Raw genomic sequence first — 22,813 nt, forward strand, 5'->3', positions numbered from 1 at the left:
TAGAGCTTTTTAAAGGGCGATGATGGATGATAATGGTTGGTCGCAGGTAACATTTTCCTGCGTTTGGATCAAAACGCGAGGAAAACTGAGAACGAGCCTCTCGTGGTGCATTCATCTTTTTAAATGTGTTTCAGATGTGCGCAATATCTCGGTGACATTGTCACTATGCTAATGGGATTTATATAAAATTACTGCTGATGTGATTGGTAACATGTTCCAATTTATATCTAATTCATCATCTGATGACAACCCTGTAGCTTTTCTACATTTTTGTTTCACATCACTTCCATGAATAATATCCAACACCAATTGAGAAGAGAAGCCTTGACGCTGCTTAATTATTTCTGCAGTGCTAGCATGTGTTCGATAATTTCGCTAGTGTGTAAATGTGAATTCAATAGTTGTTTTCATTATGTTTTTGGTTTCAGCGGTGCATGGAAAATATTAAGCATTGAGAGCAACAGAAACTTTAAAAGTTGTTGTGGTATGTACACTGTACTAGAGCTAAAGATGCCTAATGTACGTGTAGATCGCACCAACCATAAGAGACTTCCGTCTCATCTGATTAAAATGTTTTAATCGTAGTGTATTTGATGTTTGGAATCAATAATTAGCCACAACAATCTTTCATGACATATTTGACAACATGATTTAACAGTAAAACCTAATGCAGAGGATTACCAAATATTTATAAAATGAAAGCAAATGTTTTCATCCAACTGCGATGATGACACTTTTTATCCTACTCCCACTGGCTTTGAGATACAATCACAGCGTAAAGTACATATTGAATGTAGATATATATCAAGATAAAGCATTAAAACAAAGCAAATAGAGTAATCAAGTCAGTCGTAGGGTTTGGCACTGCAACAGTAATGAGTCCAGGGAAAAGCTCATCTGTGTGAGACCAACTCAAGATTGCAAAATGGAGAACATGGCTCAAAATCTCTTGGCTGGTCTGTCTAGACTTGGGTCTTATTGTGTTTTATTGTAAGAGAATAAGGCAGTTTATGGTATTATTTATGGTACTATGGTATGTTAGGTTTTATATATATATATATATATATATATATATATATATATATATATATATATATATATATATAGTTTTCACAAAATCAGGTTTACAGCAGATTACAGCAGTTTGAATATTTTCCATAATTTTCCATACGTTTTCGACTGTTCATTCAAGAGGCATCATCTGCCACACATTGCATGTTTTACTGTTGCAATTATTAGAGTAGATGATTACTCAAAAGGCATGTCAAGACCTTTACCTTTAAAATAAAAATCGTTGATCTGACTTGAAATATTCTCTGCCGTAGACAAACAAACATGCGTCAAAGCATGAACGAGAGCATTAAGTTCAAAGTAGGAATCGACTCAACGATCGAAATTGATGGTTAAAAACATTTGGATTATTCACTGATGTTCAGTTGAATGATCTGCCTTAAGGAAAGGAAGTGCACCTACCGTGTGTTACATATATCGCACATCCAAATGTTCGCTAGTGCTCGCCATCTTGACGGGATAAAAACACCTTAGCAACGGTGTATAGTACATCGTCAACTAATATATTAATTTCATACACTTGGATGACATTTTGAACCACTTGGCTACTGGGAAATGAAAGCCGAGACCTGGAGGGGGTTATTTTTGTAGAAATCCTTAAAATCCTTAAAACTACTATCCATGATATACACCTGCGTTTGTGAAAACACATTCTTATATATATATATATATATATATATATATATATATATATATATATATATATATATATATATGTATGTATGTATGTATAAAGTACGGAAAAGAAAATGTCCATGTTGCGATAACGCTGTTGTAACTTGAGAATCATCTCCGTTTATAATTCGTTCACGATGAACCACGGCCAAGGTGACCCCACTTCACGATAACACGGGTCAATTTTGTCTTTCATAGAATTTTTTTTTCCTCTTTTTTTCTGGCTACAGAAAGCCTTGGCACAACAGAGCTTAAGTACATAGGCGAACGCACAAAAATATTAAAAAAGGTAAAACGTCACCACAAAAAGGAAATCACAGCTGTACATTAAAGGTTAAAATGTTGAACCACATTTTTTTCCATTCATGTTCATTTTCAGTTCCTTCAAAAACACAGGTCCAAGCAGTGACATTGAGGAGCCCCCCGACGACCTTAAATCAAGCATGTGGGATACTTGCTCTACATTTAGTTGCTATCTCCCCTCAAAGCAGTCCAGGTACTCCAGAATGAGGTCATAGCAGAATCGATATTGGTCCTGAGAACAAAGACAAACCAGTTTTCAAGTGATACTACATTGTGACAGATCCAAACACCTTAAGGCGTTATTGACAAACTCTCACCAGGGATTCCACCATGTTGGGTTTGCAGTTGCGTAGTGTTTTGACCGCGTAAAAGATGTCTACCATGTTCTGGTACTGGATCATCTCCAAGAGAATGTTGCAGGCACAGAAGGTCCCACTGCGACCGCCACCATTTCTGGGAAGGAAATACCACATGGAAGAAATGTCCATGTGTTCACGGAAGACAATATAATATTTAATTAATATTTAATATAAAAACATCACTGTTCATTATATACTGCTAATGTCTCCTTAATTTCAGTAATTTTAGTAAAATAGTATTGAAAATTAATTGCAAAATCAGATATTCCAACATGGATTAATATGCGTTATGAAATGTTTTTACTTTCCATTCTTTCTTTTTCCATTCGAGGTGCAAAATTAACCAACAACTAACTGATAAAATATTTGATCATTTCTGATAATTGATTAATTCTTTTAGAAAACTAAAATTGTTCAAATCCTCAGAATTTCAGCAAATATGTTTTTCCCGGAGAAAGCAAACTCTTAGACTGTTAGACAACAAGAAGAGATTTATGAAAATCTGCTTTTACCTTGCTATTACTTACTGCTTTTCCTAGAAAAAATAATCAACATTTGCCTTTCTTTTAATAACATTACCAAGCAAAACAGGAACCGAATCATAAGCAGTTTGTGTTCGTAAACAACACTTTTAATTTGAAAAAAGTCCTGTTTTATAATGAAGTGATAGAAATTAAAATGTTTTTTTTTTTAATTCGACTCAGTTTAATCCAAAATAAATTATATTAATCGATTATTGAGGTAAACCTCAGGATCAAAAAGCATCAAATTGCATGATCGTTAACGATTCAATCACATAATTTGAAAAAGTCCTGTTTTAGAATTGACAGAAATTAAAATGTTTTTTTGAATTTGACTCACAGTTTAATCATCAAAATAATTGATATTAATCGATGATTGAGGTAAACCTCAGCATCAAAAAGCATCAAATTGCACTATTAATTTTACAAATATTCTTACAATTTTTCTCATAATTGTACGAGCACACAGAGGGTGCAAGAGTCCCTTTTACACTAAACCACTTACAGATGAAGTCACGAGAAAAACATGTTGTAATATGTTCTATGCAGCCCCAGTAGCCTAAACACTCAATTCTGATTAATATTGTGTTTGTGGAATACGATTGAAGCAGCAAAATTCACTTGTTTTTATCCATCTGAGGGAGGCAGCAATTTTGCCACTTGCTGTCAAATGAAAATGGAATCACATTGGCTTTGTGTCCGTCCCATGACCAAAACACGCAAAACAGCTTACCAAACAAGGATAACACAGATAAACAACTAATAGCAATATTGGAGTGTGACGAAAACAAGATTAATCTGACGATCCTCCTCAGAAGAAAATATTAGACGGTCTGCTGTCTGGAGACACGAATAGAAAATTGTGAAAAAGAGGAAATAAGAGCGCATCCTGGCATTTCCTCGAATCTATTGCTCTAGTCATCAAAAACCTAAGACGATATCAATGAAGTACTAAAGGACAATCCACTCGCAATCTCCTGAGGCAAACGCAGAAAGGTTGCGAAAGAAGCCGGCGCAACCAATAAAAGCAATTGGAAGCTAATCAATTGTTGTCAGCGCTGTGGCAGCTCTGGATTTGCTGTAGAGAGAAGCATCACATTTTTATGAAGTCATAATTGATTTGATCTCCATAATCTCTTTCTCGGTTGTCGGAGGTAATACTTTGTGACATCGCTGAGTGATGCGCTTTCGGGTTGGGGGGGGGCGAGCGTGCGATGGGTTGGCAAGGCGTCGGTCGGCCCATTCTTATTCATCAAGCGGCGTGTGCGCTGTGGGATGTGGACAACTGGGGGGGAGGGAGGGAGGCTCGCACACACAATGCAATCCAATTCCAAATGACAACAACGACAATGTTGACGGTTGTCTTGAAGTACACCACGCTGACTGCTTACTCACAGGCAGTGAACCACGGTGCGACCTTCTCCGCATTCCCTTTGCCACTTGTGCACTTGAGCCAGCAGGTTGAGGAAAGCCTTCTTGGAGTCGGGAACGTCCCGATACGGCGACCAGCGAAGGAATTGAAACTGACATACCACCAGCTGGCCCTCTTGCAGCTGAAGGTGACAAATGAAATTCAAGCATGAGAAACCGACTGGCTAGTTTGCTGACTCAGACCAATTATAATGTTCCACCAAACGGCCATTTTGACAACATGTTCGGGTCTCTTTGTTCTCCCTTCATATAGGAATGAAACTACGGGGGGCTAACAAGTTAAATCTGTTCTTTCTTACGCCGCAGAATAGTTTAAGTGAAATATGACTTTTCATTTTGGACTGGTAAACAAAACTGTATTTATGTGCTCACAGTAAATCGATGTGCATACCGAGGTTATTACAGATGACAAAAATGAATGAAATAACTAGGCCTGTCAAAAGGAACGTATTAGCTTTGGAGATTCATTAAATTTTCTAAAGTGTTTAAAAACCAAAACCAAAAAAAAACTCAGTTATTTCTGTTCTTTATAATTCTACGTCAGGTGAACTGCTAACTTTGCAAACAAACTGAGTGAAGAGTGACCGGCATGAAAACAGACAAAACAATGTTTGCATCGTTTTAATTTTGAAAAATGTTCAAAGGCTAGTTTGGGAAAATAAATAAATACCGGTAAATAAAAATCATGCACTTTGCAGTCAGTTTGGTGTTTTTGTTTAAAGCTACTAAAGAGCTACTAAAGAGCTATTAAAGCTACTAAGCTACAAAAATCATATAAAATAATCAAAAAAGCTGTTACAACAGTCTATGAAACAAAATGTTTTTAATTTGAATTGCCAGACTTTATTGGAGTAAATATTTGTTACAAGTTTTATAGAAAATATCTTTTGAAAATGCAATTAATCGAGATGATGTAAAATTTGCATTTTTTTTTTATTTTTTACATTAAGTACAGATTGTAAGGACAGTGCCCTTTTCCATTAAAACAGTGTGTGTGTATTCTTTTGGTTCACATTCAAATATCAAAGTAATTACGCCCCCATTTTTCTTTATGACAAACGCCAGCTTTTACGGATTGATCGAAAGCCCACGGTGTTGAAATATTTACAGTTTAATGCATAGATGGATCTGAGTTTGAAATGTCAGACTCCATTTGAATGCGCAAAGCAGTTAGCGTCTAGCACTCATGCCGACCACTTGTGCCGTACTATGACATCATAATTGACTAGCCATTTCTTAGTGTCCTTAAACAGCAATTGACTTGGATTTTTAAGTTGGTGTTGGTAGAGATGTGACATTATGGAAAAAAAAAAATAAGAGAAGTGTAGCTAGCCGGTGCTATCAAGCACTGCGAAGGCCTTCTTCAAAATAAAAGCATACTGCAGACTTTAATTACATGTATAATTATGTTTATTTTTAAGTTAGCACAGGGAGAGGATAGAAACTCCACACAGGGAGGCCAGGGTGAGCTGGATTTGAACTCAGGTCTCAGAACTGTGAGGCAGACGTGCTAACCAGTCATCCACAATGCCACCCTTTAAAAAAAAAAAAAAAAAAAAAATCTATATTGGCAGTGAACACTTGTCTGGGTTTTTTTGTTTGCTTGTTTTTGAGCAAATAATTTACCAATCCGAAGTTTCTAAAATGGCTTGTCCCTTTTTACGATGCAATGCTAATGGTTGAACATTTTTGCGGTCTCCTCACCTATATTTAATTATACTCATTCGAACATATTTACAAATATGTTTGAACATGCTTGAATACTTTTGGCCATTTATAAGTACATTCAAACTATTTTCAAAAACATGCAACCATACTAGAACGCTAAATGCTATTTTTTTTTTTTTCAAAGCGCTACAGGTTACATAGCATAGAGACACAGATGCTCAGTTCTTACTTTTTAGCTTACAAGTATGTTCCATTTCTTTTGTGAGTATGTGTCAATGCATTTGAAAGAAAAACATTAAAACGTATTTGTAAATACACAGTAAATTTGAATGCTTTATTTATATTATAAAAACATTCAAATGTACACTCAAATACGTTTGAATAAACGTGTTAGTCAAACATGCTTACTCCACATTGACAGCCCCTCGCTTTTGTATTTTTGCAAAACTGTCATCATCATTGTATTGGAAGTCACTTTGCAATTCCCACACAGACACATGAAAGGATTTCTTTCCTTTGGCTCTCATGTATTTACAGCTGCATCAGTATTTTTTTTTTTTTGCAACTGTCGTTTACTAGTTGTGTTTGAGCGTTCCCCTGGCTGCCTGCTGGCATTCTCAGCTGTGCTCAGTCAGCACAGTGACTCTGAGATATATGGGTCTGCAGTAGCAAGTGGCGCACCAACAGTAAATGTGTGTGCACGCGCATGTGTGTGTGTGTGAGACAGAAGGAGGTCTCAGTGTGTTCATAACCTTGCCCTCAAGACTCTCACCTAACACTTAAGGAGCAGTTGAGTACTGTAAGTCATGCAAATTGGGTTTCCAAAGACATCAATGATACAGGGAGGAATTGCTTTACAGCCTTCAAACTGTGCTGTTTTTTTTTCTTTTCACAGGCACATGCTTGCATGGCGTTTTCTTTGGCTTTTCTCCATACTTTCTAAATCATTGTCACCTTTCTAGCAAAATTCTTTGTGCGTAGTTTTTTTTTAAGTGATTTGAGTCCTCCCTGAGGCATGTGCGCCGAGTGGGACACATGTGCCAAAGCGAGAGAGGGTCAAATCAAGGACGGATGACAGAGGAGGTAAGGATGGCAATCAAGACAGGAAGTCGTAGGCACGCCGTGTAGCAACGCTTGCAAAAAGGCGACCAGGTGGACACCTTGCATGCAGATTTTCCTTTGTAATTGCTTGACAGGGAGCAGAATTCATGCATGTGTTTATGCAGATTTTAGCGCATAAAACGTTACTTGCATCGATGCAATCAATATAATGAGGTGTGTAACAAAAAAAACATGATAATTAATGCAAATTTTAGGTTGGTGAGAAAAGAGCAAATCCAACATTTCGTTAAAGAGAATTTTTTGTTCTACTACCCCTATCCTACCATACGTCTTTGCATTTTGGGTTGTACCTTTTCAAGCACAGTCATTTAAAAAGAAAAAAAAAACATCCATGAACAACCTAACCGACAAATTTGTGGTCTGCATTTTAAAACTAATGTGCAGAAGGTGACATGCTGTTGAGTAAGCAACAGGAAGCAAGATAAGATGAAGCGGCCAATGCTGTAGAAATCCACCATCAAGTTATGCATTCAGCCTTCAGCTGGCATGCACACAAAGTAGTTGTATAGAAATTCAAATCATTCCCCTCAGACTTCAGCTTTTTTTTCTTCCCAGACAAGCCTACAGTGCCTTGACTTTGAGATGACTCACATATGGTCCGCAGCTCATGCATTTCTAATGAGGTTATAATAATAAGCTATCATGTGTTCTTGGAGCAACATGACAAATGCATGTGTTTCTTTTTGAAAACCCTGATGATGCTCACCCTTGTGACGTTCTTGACCCGAAAGAGACGAGTAATGACATCTTCATCAGCTGACATGGAGAGAAACTCCACCTCCATGGGCCCATACTGCTGTAGACCAGGCTCTGGCCAGTACTGGACACACGGCTACCGGGGGGACAAAGATATATTAAAACAGAACACTTAGTAAGATTTTAGTAAGTATTTTTTGGGGGGTGAAGCGTATATTCTGTTCTGCCATTCTGTTCATATGTGGCACAATTCTTCTAATGTAACACCTGGAAATTGTATGCCCTCACAGTCAGCCACAAGTGCATAGATGATTAGGGGTGTGGGTGCCCACTTCACAGCACATGAGCTTCCATCTTGTTGAGTTTCATCTAAATGAGGATAATAAAGAGCCACTTTGATGTGACATAGTTGAAGTTGTCTGTGATCACACCCACAACAGCGAAGCCCACTCTCATTTGCAAAATGCATCGGGTTCAGCCTGCCAACGATGTGCGGAAATTATTTTGAGCGACACTTCTTCGATTAACCGTGGCAAAGTTTAGCTGAGAACACATAGCAAATTTAATGTCAGTCACACCATACCATTAAATAACAGTGAGTCTTGCATGCACGCACATATTCTCTAAATTTATGACAAAATGTCGGCATAATCACTATTTCAGTATAGAGTATATGTTTGTTTTGATGTTTATTACAGTGCAATGAGACATTTTGACTGTAAAATGTGTGCCTTGCCCAAGGGCTTAAGAAATACTGTCGTACAGAACTACGGAGTTTTTAAAGTGTGAGCTAATGAAGGGTCAATAAGAGAAATAAAGTGTGAGGGCAGCCAAGCAAACAGTCCTGACAGTGACAGTAAAGATGTTTTACACTCTAGGGAAGGGTATATTTTCGATAACTCATGAAACTGACAAAATAATTTGCATTTGTTTGTCTGGTAATTACAGCTGAGACATGTAAAATGGAAACAAAATAGATCGATAAAACACAAGCCTTTCAATTAAAGATTCCCCTATCCTTATGGAATATGTCTTACGACCACTTTGCCTGAAACTCGATAGCATGTACGGTCTCTCGTCATATGCGGTCAAAACAAACAAATCAAGCTGCAGCGACCCATCTTATGTTAACGCTACTTTCCAGAGCACCACGCGGCACTAAACTGCTTGGTGCTGGTTTCATCTGGTAGATCAAGAGACCAAAGTACGAAACCAATGACCAGTTATAAATTATTCTCTTCCCATTTTGGATGTGTGACATCATTAATTTACATCGGACCATTTCAAATGTATAATCAAAAAGTGAGTATTCGCAGCACTTTGATATGAAGGGAAACGAGCAGATTTGTATAACAGCAGGCAGCCACAATCACTGGGTAACCCAATTTTTGTTAAGTAAAATCTGACAGCTGTTATCAATTCATTTGGGGGCACCGAATCCGAAACTGATTTTTTAGATGTGTTCAATCTCATCAACTTTTTAAAATAGATAGCTCCCATTTTCTTAAAGAAAAAAAATGAAATAAATGTGTTGGTATGCAAATGGAACACTTTGAATAGTACCGCACTTTGAAAACTAAAAATAGAGCAAAAAAAGAAATAGTACCCATGGTTATAAGGCTAACAGAGAATCCATTGCTAGTCCTCTTAATTCTTACTGAACTATCTTTCTATTTGCAGATATTTAATAACGGGAGCTGAACACAACTCTCACTGCATCTAAATTGTGACTGCACAAAAAGTTGCCATGCAACTCATTAGGGATGACCGATTAATTGTTTTTTTGTTTTGTTTTTTGCACCAGAGTCCTGATGACCTGATTCCGAGGCTATGTCAATACAGAGTCATGAGATGATACCTCTGCAATGGAATAAGCACAGAAAAAAAGTCTATTTGAAATTTTCCATCCATCCTTTTTTCGATAGCTGCTTATCCCCACAGGGGTCGCAGCCTTGCTGGCGCCTATCTCAGCTGGCTTCGGGCAGTAGGCGGGGGACACCCTGAACTGGTTGCCTGCCAATCGCAGGGCACACAGAGACAAACGACCAATCACGAGCCCAATCACACCTAAGGACAATTTAGTATGTCCAATTCACCTGCAATGCATGTTTTTGGGGAATGGGGGGAAGCCGGAGTGCCGGGAGAGAACCCACGCGGGCTCGGGGAGAACATGCAAACACCACACAGGAAGGCCAGAGCCAGGTGGACTTGAACCGGGACCTTTGAACTGAGGCGGACGTGCTATTGACTGCGCCACCGAGCCGCCCTCTATTTGAATTTTTTTCTTATTTAATTTTGTTTTTTTTTTTTACAAAATGTACAAACTCATTTATATGAGGAATAAAGCAGAGGTTCAAACCAACTAGCCAAACTCATTTGAAAGATTTCTCTTTTCTGATAAAGTGATCGGGATATGAACATTCCCAGTAACTAGTGATAGATGAAAAGGAATAGATAAAAAGGAAAACAACAGTTGATATAGATAGATGAGTCCAATCGTAGTCAACTTTTCTTAGCAAAGCCAATCAGAGCAATTTTTCTTATCTGGAGGGTAAGCTATGGAGAAAAGCTTGACGTGCCAATTTTAGATTTAATCAACATCAAAATACAACTCAACACATTTTTTTTTTTCAAAATGGTTCCCCAGTGTTATTTTATGATATACGAGGTATGTCAGAAAAGTTTCATGACTCATCACTTATAGTTTGGATTTGAAATATATTGTATCATTTGTCAAGTCACTCGAGAAGTTTTTCTGTCACACATCATGCGATAAGATGCGAAGAATGCGGAAGGGTGTTTCTGGCTATAAAATATCGAAAGGCAGCTCATCTGCTATACTGAGGAGAGCTGATGCATTTAAAGGCAGCCTATATTTCACATGGGTTACAAAAGTCATGGAACAACAGGAGGTGCCCAGACACAGCAGGCTGGTGTTAATAATAGCAGAGAAAAAGAATGAGGTGGGGAGCTGTAATGTTCTTTATGAGATTGCAGCAAGAAGGGAGGCAGAGAACTCCAATCCTTCAAATTAACTCCCCAACAGCGCTCATAACAGAGCATTGTGATTAAAGTTGCCAAAAAGTGGCAACAACTCTATTTTCAGACAGGACCCAAGAAGTGCTGCACTGCGCCGCAAAAGAAACAAGAAGAAAAACATTTTACCAGGGAGTCGATAAAAACAGGAAGAAAGCCACCTTCCTACTCAACACGCTGCAGTTATTGCATATCTGCTTTATACAAGCGAGTGGAACCGGTTACATGTTTTAAACATAAGCCTTTCGACTGACTCGATTCAATTTCGACCGAGATTAATGATTTCGCCTGAGCGACTGCTTTTTCAGGCCTGCGACATAATGAAATATGTATTTTAAAATTGTCCCGAGCCAAGTTTGATTATGCAAAGGTTGTAAGTGTTTCATTTGTAAATGCAATCTTATGATAGTGGCGGAGCGGTGTCTACGTTCAAGTGGCTCGCGTTTCATTATCTCTTACATTTTCAATGTTATGTTTCTTTTTTTTTTTAACGTTTTCATCTTGATCACACCTGATACTTTCCTCTGTTGTCACGACAACATGAAACGCAATTAATATCGAGCAGGCAATGGCGTCGTGAAGGGGGAGGAGGACAGAGAAGACACGCGGCATGCTCCGAGATTGCAAAAGTGGGGCGCCAACAAAAAGAAGCCTGAGATAGGGCTGGAGGGCAGTACAAGCCTATTCTCCGGAGATGGAACTTAAGGAGTGGGAAGGAAAAAGTGGGGCGGGTGTTATCTAGTCGTTCCTTGAGATCAATGTGGTCAGGGATCAAAGCCAGACAAAATGGCATGAAGGAACTAATCCCAAGCGCAGTAAGACACAGATGGAGTGATGGCAGAGGGTGCTGGAAAAAAAGTTGGGACTTATGTGCAAAACTATGGAGAAAGACTCACCTGACATGAAAAAAAATTTCATCAAAGTCCATACATTGAATTTAGTGAATCCCAAAGACAAATTTTTACTTCTTTTTTTTTTTTTTTTTATTAATCCAAGACATTTAATCCCAGCTAATTATTTATTTTTACTGAATACTTTTTAAGTGTTTGGCAAGTCCACAAATCACATGTTTGACCTGACATGGAGGTAATTGTTACTTTAGTACCCAAACTAAAGAACCCAAACTAATGTATTTGAATTGATTAATTTAGTAGTTATTCACCCAAAGCAATGGATTAATTAGTGCCAGCCATTATTTTGACCCACCTTTAGTCAAACACTTGAAGAAAAATGCAAAAGTATTAAGCACCTGCGATCGTCTGGATTCTTTAAAACAAAAAGGTAATAACACGTCTTTGGGATGAAATGAGTTAACAGCAACAAAAAGAATATAAAACTTTGAGCTCACCCAGGCGGAGTTGGACTGATTGAGTTGGTTGAGCATGACCACGGCAGTGCAGCCGTAGTCAAAGACCAGCCTCCAGAAATCGGCCGTGGTGCCGGGCAGAGGGTGCGGGGTGACGATGAAGGCGGCTTGCTGGTGGAAGCTGTCGGCCAGAGCGGCGTTGATGTAATTGTTGCTCTCGCCCTCTGTCGTGACGAGAAAGGCCAGCGCGCGATCCGGTGGAAGAACATCCATACTGCGGTTCTTTTCTCGGTTTCTGGGCAACAAGGCGATGCTGCACTCCTCAACATCCAGGTGTGGTGTCACAGAGTTTAGCGTCTGCAAATAAATATATTAGAATGTCAGGTACGAAGGAAAAAACCTGAATACATTGCATTTTGTTATAGAAGAATTCATCTATTACTGTTTCCTAGACTTTCGTTTAGGATAGATACAATTCGATCCTATTTTTTTATACGACTGCAATGGACCCACCCGCAACTGTGTACAATTATCCAGCAAGTGCTGTTGCAGACAATTCTTGTTACAGTAAAATATTTTGCAGGTATTGAATCATAGTCAATATTTATGATCGTTTACAAATTAGGACAACTATACATCAGGAGATAAGGTCATACTGTACCTCCTTGACCGAATCATTGGAAAAAACAAATCCTGTATGATTAGAACAACTGAAAATGTTACCAGTGCAAAGGTTAGTGTAGACGCCCAGTCAAAGAATTAAAACTCAGAGGCCGTCTGCAGTGGGATGGGAAGCATATGCATAGAATCTCCCCAGCATCGCTGGCCTTTCTGTGCTCAACAAAATAATGTTCACAGAAATCAAGACCTGTTTTTCCACTAATGTCTTCTTTTAAAGTTAAAATAGGTGATCTGTTTTGCTAGCCGCTGGTTGTTGCAGAAAGCAAATGTATACAATCTCCCCAGCAAAACATGCTCCTTTCAAGTACTGTCATGTTATGATTTGTGGCCACTAATTAACATTTTGTGTGCATGTACATATATTTAGTGTGGCTACAAATTAAAAAGAAAAAAAAAAGAGAGAGAAAACAAACGTCAAGTCAGGCGCTCTGTAAGTTTGAGCTGTCCACAAAGTATAATAAAAATTGAGGTTTTTCATTCATTATGCAAACTAACTCACACATGACCCAAACTTGCTTTTTTACCTGGTAGAGGCTCCACATCAAATATTGAATTTGGCACACGTATGCCGCAAAAAAAAAAAAAAAAAGAAAAAAAAGAAAGCAGAGTGCTTTTTGGGCGACAGGGAGGCTTCTGAACAACAGTCACAGTCGGCTAAGGCGGCAGCATCAATGCAAGGCATGTTTGTAATTACAGTGTCACACTATTCGCACATGTTCCTAATCCCGAACATACATGCTTCATAATTCCTATGTAGAACATAGGGGATAAAACGGCATCAAATTAAAGGAAGTGCACGAGCTTCCAGAGCGTCACTTTGAAATGCAAAACCGGGATTCATTGCGGTTGGCGGTCGGCACGAGCGCTGCGGCAGAATGGGGGTGGAGGATGAGGTAAGAGGAGCACGTGAGAACACAGCTGGTTCTCTTCTCTCCATATCAACATCTAATAAAACGTGCAGTGAGCGTGTTGCTCCCAACCAAAGATTATAATGCAGTCACACAGTGAAGTGGCGCTATCATCATCCCGCACGACACGTACACACTTCTGCGGAGGCGCATGTGGCGCAAACACAACAAAACAAGCTCATTAAACTACTTCCTGCTTTCCGTGCACATCTCAAAATGTCATAATAACACAGGAGGGCAGCTGTCATCACTGTCTGTCTCTTTATTGTAGTTTTAACTGAAGATCTATACGTTCGCACACATGATGGCTATGCAATACGGAGCCAAACACAACCGACAGTCAAAGTTCACATGCTTTTATTGCCTCCGCTGAGAAAGTTTTCATTGCGTTTTTGTGTTTATTTCCGCTCATGAGCAGATTTGTGAAAAGGCAGGGCTGTGCCAAAGAGGGAACTTTCAAAATTAATTTGGGTTTGTTTAGTATCATTGCTAACATTGTTGACTTGTATTTGTTTATAATGAATAATGCATAAATCATAATAAAAGTGGGCAGGCATGGGTAGTTGGAGTGTATCTACAAAGGTGTGCAATTACGCACTGGTATAAATTAAGATGGATCAGCCTTTGAGACATCAGCTAAAAGAGTAGACACTCAATTCCAATTAATTTTTGGAACAAAATTTTGGGGAAAGTATTTCTCTACTGTTGCACAAAAACATGAATGAGTAATTAAAATGGATGGATTTAGTCAGAAGCAGTAGACATATTTTTAGGTTTATTTACGTTTGCCACACATCGGCATGTATCAGAAGTGCACACTATAATTTAAGATATCAAGTATAATCTTTATACATATGAACTTTATGAGTATTTATGTCAGATTAACAGGTTAATTGTGATCAATTAGATATTGCCAAAGTTAAAGTGTTTTTTTTTCCATCTAATCTTTTTCTCGATTCTTCCGTCCGTCTGTGCATGCGCGCATTCGCTCTTTCGTCTGTTTTTGGGTCTCCCATTTGATTCAGAAAATATTTGCATTCAAAATAAGTTTTCGATTCAAAACGATTCCATTCGATTCAATCTATAGATGTACGACAAATTGTCATACTACTTTAGTCTGCTTTCCAAGACGGAATGACAAAAGGAGACGACGTGTCAATTTTGTCAATTATCACAATATTTTACAGTATTTTGACAAACTGCCTCCCTATCCATCCCCTTAATTTTTTGTTCAGTTTTTTTCAAACAGGGCTATCAGGTGGACGTCTTTTAAAACTCTGACAGTGAAAATGGCAAAAGCCAATGTGATTGAAAATTTCAAATGAAATCCATTTTTCTTTGGCCAACAGTTTGACTAAGCAAGACTTTTCCTTTTTCCGTTGTTTACTATGTAAACTCCATTGTTTAAAACAATAAAAAATACTTTCAAAATTCAAAATGTGAACAACTTGCAAACAGATTGCAGTGGGGTAACAATTCCAAAAACTGACCTGAAATTCCTCACGAAGTTGCGAGGAATTACTTTGGGAATCCACTCTCAGTAACTCTCTGTAGGCAACCGAGAACTCGTTCACCAAGATGGACGTCTCGCCACACAGGCAGGCTTCCAAAATGGCATCATGGATGAATACATACTGCTCCTGTAGACAAAGAGAGACAAATATCAGAAACACATATGATGTATTATTCAAACACATGTAAAATTTAATATAACAAGTCTGACCTGTCTTGTTATAAATTAAACACGTTGGTAGGATAACAAAGCTGTTTTAGTATAAATACACATCTTCAAGAAAACAAACATTTGCAATAACACGGTTTTTAATTAAGGGAAAGAGGCAAATAGCTACACATGTTATAAGCAGCAATGCCAATGTCTGATTTGCATAATAAATGTTGAATATGCAAATGATCAGCACATGCAAACAGCAACGCACCTAGACAACATTGACCTTCATTATCAACCCAGAGGGAATTGAATAACAACAGTATAAGACTTACTGGATTTTCTGAAAAGAAGCCGTAATGTACAGTACCAGTCAAAAGTTTGAAAAAAACTTTTTTTTTTCATTATTTAAAAGAATTTATACTTGTATATTATCTCATTCCATCTCAGAGATGTATTTTTTTGCTTTCTTTCATTCAATTAGAGGTAATACTTTTCAGAGGTGGACATCTTACATTTTATTTTATTTTTTTGCTGGCCCATTATTTACTGCACCATCAGGACATGGACCCCCCCCTTTGTTGTTGTCGGTCTGTTGTTTTTGGATGTTTATTTCCCAGAAATTTGGAAGATTTAACTGATTGAGAAATCATTACCACCTGTGTCAGGTGACAGAGGGGGTGATGATTACGACGATGAATTAAAATGGACAAAATTGACTGTTTTCCGTCGGGCTTAGTCCATCGTTTTTAATGACATCGTTGTCATTCGGCGGTCCAACGGCAAAACATCAGTTCGTCTCTGATATTTTTATTTGTTAGGTTAAAAGAAGGTGAGAAAATGTCTGTCGCCGAATGCGTTAACATTGGAAACATCTTAATCTGTAGGTTTTTCCAAACTTTAGACTGGCTCAATATCTTTTAAAATAGAGAGATTATGTATTTAATGTATTTTCAAACCCCTTTGGCTACCAGCTCAGGTTTTTTTTATAAGAAGGCTACTCCCTTCTACCAAGTCAGTTGGGATTAGGCTATAAAATGCTTTAGAAAATGGATGGATGTTTTGACCCCTGTTGATCTGACCTCTGTCTGGATCATGTTGATGCGCCGTGAGCAGAGGGTTTTGACACAGTTGTAGATGTCCACCACACCTTCACATTCAGCCATGTCCAACATGACATCCAAGACAATGTAGCAGCCTGTGCGGCCCGCCCCCACACTGCCACACAAAGAAAGAACATCATTAGGAACCTTGCACATCTTCGAGCGTAGAGCGTCTTTTGAGGTGGCCCTCAATAATTAACACATGCAGCTGTCGCACTCGGTGGGTGCTCTACCCATTTTGAAATGCAGGAGTCAAAGATGACTGTGGGAGACTTAAAGATCAAAGTCTTTTTCTTTCTACTGTATTCTGCTTACCGCAAAGTGGTACCTTACACTTGTTGTTGAATCTACTGGGAAAGATTATACAACAACATACGCTATGTTTTCTGACTACAACATACTCTGTTTTCTGACTGAGATGCTGACAACGCATGCTGAGTTTTAAATGAACAGAAGCTTCAAAATGGAAGTTCAATGAAGGAAGCTATATGTGTTTCTTGATTATTACATCTGGGGGAACCTCTCTCCCCAATGTCTGTGTGTTCAGTTCAGTGAGCAATAAAAAAAGAATTGAGAACCAAGAGGTTACGCATAGAAAAACTTCCACTAAGCTTAGTAACTGTTTTGTGATCTTAACAACAGCTGGGTGATTCAGTTGCTTGTAAACAAGAGAATAGCACCTGTCGACCGAAGGTCACCTGCTTCAATGGTTTATGATATCAGTAATTAAATAAATAAACAATATTTTCATTATGTGGCAGAAGAATGCTATTCATAATGAATGGATGGATTAGATACAACACTCTGTGCTGCATTTATACTCAATTATAATATTAACACTGAATTCTAACAATCAACCTCAAGTGCTAGCATCAGCAATAGTGTTACTGGGCTGCATGTAGTGCTAACAGACACTTTGCAAAAGCTCAAATGTAAGCATGCTTTTTAATGCAGCAAGGCGCCTTGTTAATGTAGGTCAGATCACCTGCAACAACTTCATAAAGTAGAGAATTGTATTTCTGGAGATATGGCATGTGAGGGATGAAAACATCAAATCATGCAGAATGATGTGGAATTTTATGGAATAATATTGAATGACATGGAATGAACATGAATGAACTGAATATATTGAAGTTTGAATGTTTTTGGATTTGGAACAATTAAAATTCTCAATGTTTTACATCGGTCAAAAAATAAATTATAGAAAAAAACCTGATATTTTTCATATTTGGGTTGGGTGAAAATATGAGATTTTTGCTAAGTGGAAAATTTTGGCTTTGCCAGGGGTAACCTGAACAGTTTAAAATCAATTTTAAAAAACAGGAGAGAAGCAAAAACAAACAAACAAAAAAATTCTGGTGGGTATTTTATCAGTGGCAATGTCGCAGTCAGTCCACACAATTCATAATATAATTGTTGTAGTGAATATAATATACAAAACATTTGCATTTGGAATCATAGCCATAGTATAATATTCCCGGTTAATGCCATTATTTACCGGTTGCGTGCCTGTATGATGCAAAAGTTGCTTAAAAGAAGGTTACCTGCAGTGGACCACCACAGGTCCAGCATCAGGAGGCGTAGAGGCTTTCACCCTTCGTATAAAGGCGAGCAAACCAGTGGCGTGATAGGGCACCCCATGCTCAGGCCAGGATGTGAAGTGAAACTGACGGACCTCATGCTTGGTTGAGTATCCTCTCTGTCAACAGAAACATAGTTAACATGAGCGTGTAAAACACAGCATTTTGCATCTGAGCCAGGGGGCCCTTTTCTGAGAGGCGCTCCCATCTATTCAGTGATGTTCCCCGTCTGTGATAGATGTGACAGATTTCTTGGCTGTGGGCATTATTTATATGGGGTCTTAGGTCTTCTAGGACAGTCGGGCCTCAGGGCATCGCAGACTCGCAGCAGATGCAGTTTTACAGACGTGGAAGGGAATAACTCAGGCCCTCTGAGCTCAAGGGGGTGCACAACAATTTCTCCCTCTATACTGAGATGACAAAGTAAAGCCGCAAAGCAAAGATTTGTTGAGGACAGAAATCCAGCGCCCCACACCTCGCTCAAAAAGCCTCTAAAAACAAGCTGTCACCGGCTCCCAAATTCTTGCTGATTTGAATAAACAGCGGAGTATGCTTGCGAGAGCGAGTGTGACAGTGTGTTGATAATGCTGCGTTTGTGCCACTGACACGTTTGGAGATGCTTGGAGCTCCGCCAGTGAGGCTCCCCAGGAGATTGACAGACGGCAAAGAAGGCCAACCGGGCCAAATTCTGGAAGAGTCGCGCTGCGAAGACAGGCAGTGCAGTCTCTATAATGACTGTTAATTCTCCGCAGATTAACACGTGACCCTCAAGCCTATCGGCGGCCAACCCTGTCGAGTATTTAATCCGTTTCTAATACGCTATTTCTAATTTGAAGGCTTACTTCGGCAGGTAAGAGCGAAACTTGAAAATGTAGTTCCTAATGATCCTCAGAAAGCGATGGAGCAGAAATAAGCCCCGATCCTGCCATCAAACTCAACCTTGCTCGACCACTTACTGCAAATGGATGGTACCGGTGGAAAGCTCGCTACTTAATTTATGGAGATAGAATCTGGATCTTTACATTCCTCGCAGAGAGCCCGATTGTTGGACCGCCAACATTCTGGTGAGAGTACTTCCAAATTTTGTAGAAGGTCGCGGTTGATACAGCGTCCGAAATTCAAGGTAATCTGATGGTCTGGGGCAGCCACATGGTTGTCCAGCCCCCAGCGGTTCACAGAACTACCGGTCCAGAACAAATTGAAACCATTCAATGTCAGCTACTTTCGGATCCTTCTTCACCAGTTAGAAAAAAAAAACTGAGGGTCTTCATATTGGAGATCTTTAGAATCCTATCGATAAACAGTCATTGGGGGGTAATTGTTTTGCAAAAGGCGGCTCGATGGAGAACTGTTTAGCAGGTCCGCCTCAGAGCCTTATTGTGTGGAGTTTGCATGTTCTCCCTGAGCCTGCATGGATTCCCCCTGGTTACTCTGGCTTCCTCCCACACTCCAAAAACAAGTATGGCAGGTGTATAGGACATACAAAATGTTTCTTAGGTGTGATTGGGTGCATGGATGGTTGTTCGTCTCCGTGTGCCCTGCAATTGGCTGGCAACCAGTCCAGGGTGTCCCCCGCCTACTGCCCGAAGTAAGCTGGAAGATGCATCAGCAAGTCTGCGACCCTTCTGAGGATATAGATAATGGATGGATGGATGTTTTGCAATACTTTAATGCAACACGCAATTCCATCAATTTTTCATCTGATTTCCTCGATTAATTGAGTCATCGGATGAATTACATTGTGCATTAAAGTATTGCAAAGCAATTTCAATACTGTTTATCGTCACCCTCACTTTCCTCCTAAAAAGAACATTTTTGGAGAACATTTTGAGGATATTTTAAACAGCTAGATGACATGCTGTGGATATAATCTTCGATAGGCTGTTGTATGAACTTTTTACCAGTAGAGTGGCATAATGTGTATTTCACTGCATATATGTTCCTGTCGGCCTTAATTTAAAAGTCATACGCTCTACATTTGCGGGGACATGTCAGTTATCTTGTGTGGGGGTCAAGAATTTCACTGTGTGGTTTCGTGCTATACATGTGAAAATAATTTTCTACAATCTTGGGGATCCCAAAGGTGGCACAGGCCCTCGGAACCCTCTCTGGCTCTGCCAGTGCTTGATACGCACATCTTTTTTTGGTACTAAGTCAACATGCGCGAGGCCAGATAGGCCTACATATTTGTAATTTGGTCAAGTATCGTTTCAAATCAAGGCCAGCGCAGGTTGTTGAACTGCCACCACAACTTGATGTCAGACATTATTGCAAAAGACTTGATGTCAAACCCTTTGATAAACAATTATACTTTTTAAAACGACATTTTATGTACCAATTATTCTAAGGGCAAAATGCACATGTTGGCCTTCAACTCACCCTCTCCAAGGCAAAAGTGCGGACGGTATATTCAGCAAGCGTTTCCGTTTTGAGCAGGGTGATTTTGATGTCACCGTACATCTCGCTGTCATCAGGCCAATATTTACAGCATTTCACCTGCATATGAAAAATATTGCACTGTCAACATCCTTGTTAGTCATCAAGCAAAATGGAGAGCTCGACTTGCTGTTGAGTCAGTCTCCAAAAGTTCAAGATTCTAGATTCAAGATGCATGTCAAATGCATAGTGACACTACACAATTAAATCCTTATGCTGTTCGCTTCAGTTTGTGGTCTAAAGAAGAACCACAGGACGTCAGCCCTGGGAACTCAATGGATTTGTCAATTTGGATTTCAAAGTGTAAAACAAATGAAGCTGTTTTATTGTTCCCTGTTTTCTATCAAAGGAATGTAGTAATATGCTCATCCTTATTGATGTTCTACTTGATGTTCAAATTTACTTTAATTGAGCCACAATGGAACATGAATTAGAGTTAAACATTTGTTAACATATTAAAAAAAAAAACAATCCCAAATATCTTGAATAAACCAACCAGACCACATTTTTCCTCACTCAAGTTAGATCTTCATATGGGTGTTGAGAGTGACTGGAAATCCACTCACATGACTATAGAGCGCATGGCAGATGAAGCCATTTAAAGAATCCCAACTATTTACAACAATGGGAAATCATATGAGGTACACCTTCACTTGAGGCAGCAGAGGACTTCAGTGGGGCACATTAGCATTCAAGTGGTTTGAAAACAGCCTTGTCGTCTTAGGAAGCATAAGAAAGGCACACAATGAATGAAAGTGATTTTGAACATTTGGAAGCAAGTGAGGGAACTATCAAAATTGGAGATAACCAGGTTACACTGAATTTATAGTTTATAGTCCATCCATGGCTGCAGCTCCTACTTGCACAGTTTTATTGTTTGTCTGATGCGAGTGATAGTTGCTGATGTTGACATTTTGTGCTCAAAACAGTACTTGACGTCTCATATACTATGGGCCATAAAGAGTTTGCGAGTTTCTTTCTTTTTTTTTTTAACGAGGGAGGATATCTAGTGGGATTTGTGAAATGTGCTGTTTGTTGTTTCATAAAACTGCGTAATAAACAGTGGGATAATAGCATAAAGAGGGCATCATTTGGCCAGACCCTGAAAGCATCCACTGTACATTTGTTGCCTCTTCTGACCTTAGTTCTCAAATGGAAAAAAGACAAACAAAAAATTGTGTGTGCCACAAAATGGTGTGATTTTAACCATTCATTGAGGTAATAACTTGATTGGGAAAATGGGACATTTATGACAGAGCGGACCAGCATTTTCTGTGTATGAAAATAACCCCAACCCGGCGGGGTGGTATCCGTGTCATCCTCAAGCTCAGCTCCTCCAGAGGCCTGGGAGTTTGAGGGTTCTGCGCAGTATCTTCGATGTTCGTAGGACTGCACTCTTCTGGACTGAGGCTTCAGATGTTGTTTCTAGGATTTGCAGGAGCCACTCACCTTGTTTGGGGGTTACTGCTCCAAGTGTCCTCACAAACACAGCGACCATGTAAGCTTTGACCCTCCCTATCCGTTCCAGCTGCTCTTTCAACCCGTGACACTTCTCAAGTTTCTCATGTTCCTTTTTTCTGATGTTGGCGTCAGCTGGGATCGCCAAATCCATCACCATTACCCTCTTCTGCTCTTTGTCCACCACCACTATGTCCTGTCGGTTAGCCCATGACCTGTTTGTCAGTCTGCAGGTCCTTGAATTGGAGCCCGCGGTCGACATTAGCCATCACTTTTATTCCATTTAAAAACAATATAGCTCTCTCACCTTGCAAAACAACTTCCTCTGCTGCTGCGTATTTTTTTTTAATGTGGTCAGACAAAAAGAAAAGTCTGTAACCTTGTCAGATTTAAACTTGCTCATTAGTTGTATTTAATAGAAAATGATCATATAAAGCTACCAAAGAAAGCTAATACAACAGAATTTGAAGCTACATACAGTATAACTAAAATATTTTGAGTACGCTGATATTAAATGATAAACGATTTTACCCAAGTAGATGTGCTACAAGCTTTGTAGAGAATACTGACTGAATAATGACTATATAAGTATCGCATATCTTAAAGAAGCAGTTCTAGGAAAGAAAGAAAGAAATATTTTGTGACAAAAGAATCTTGAAGTCTTTACTCAAGTAAATATAACAGTTGTTGAAAAGCGTGATGAGATAATTGGAAAATTTGCAATTATTTGCTTAAAAAAAGGATCCACTTGACATCATTAGCTGTATTATAATTAATGTGCAGTTCATCTTGT

General features: G+C 39.0%; 1 protein-coding gene across 3 annotated transcripts in view; it reads right to left on the reverse strand.

Moving 5' to 3' along the window:
* Window positions 1–794: 794 nt before the first annotated feature.
* Window positions 795–22,813, reverse strand: part of LOC148425483 (receptor-type tyrosine-protein phosphatase U) — a 196,495-nt gene continuing 174,476 nt past the window's right edge. For all 3 annotated transcript variants that reach the window (XM_088410178.1, XM_088410176.1, XM_088410175.1), the window contains 9 exons: window positions 20,506–20,622; window positions 18,091–18,245; window positions 16,526–16,661; window positions 15,268–15,417; window positions 12,231–12,545; window positions 7,857–7,982; window positions 4,325–4,482; window positions 2,367–2,502; window positions 795–2,281 (listed from right to left, as the gene is read on the reverse strand). In XM_088410178.1, the coding sequence (XP_088266304.1) occupies window positions 2,219–2,281; window positions 2,367–2,502; window positions 4,325–4,482; window positions 7,857–7,982; window positions 12,231–12,545; window positions 15,268–15,417; window positions 16,526–16,661; window positions 18,091–18,245; window positions 20,506–20,622 (1,356 nt within the window). In that variant the 3' untranslated portion in view covers window positions 795–2,218. The remainder of the gene's footprint in view (window positions 2,282–2,366; window positions 2,503–4,324; window positions 4,483–7,856; window positions 7,983–12,230; window positions 12,546–15,267; window positions 15,418–16,525; window positions 16,662–18,090; window positions 18,246–20,505; window positions 20,623–22,813) is intronic.

This window comes from Hippichthys cyanospilos, chromosome 3 (genome assembly GCF_059441005.1).
Source record: "Hippichthys cyanospilos isolate Australia breed blue-spotted pipefish chromosome 3, RoL_Hcya_1.0, whole genome shotgun sequence".
Taxonomy (NCBI): domain Eukaryota; kingdom Metazoa; phylum Chordata; class Actinopteri; order Syngnathiformes; family Syngnathidae; genus Hippichthys; species Hippichthys cyanospilos.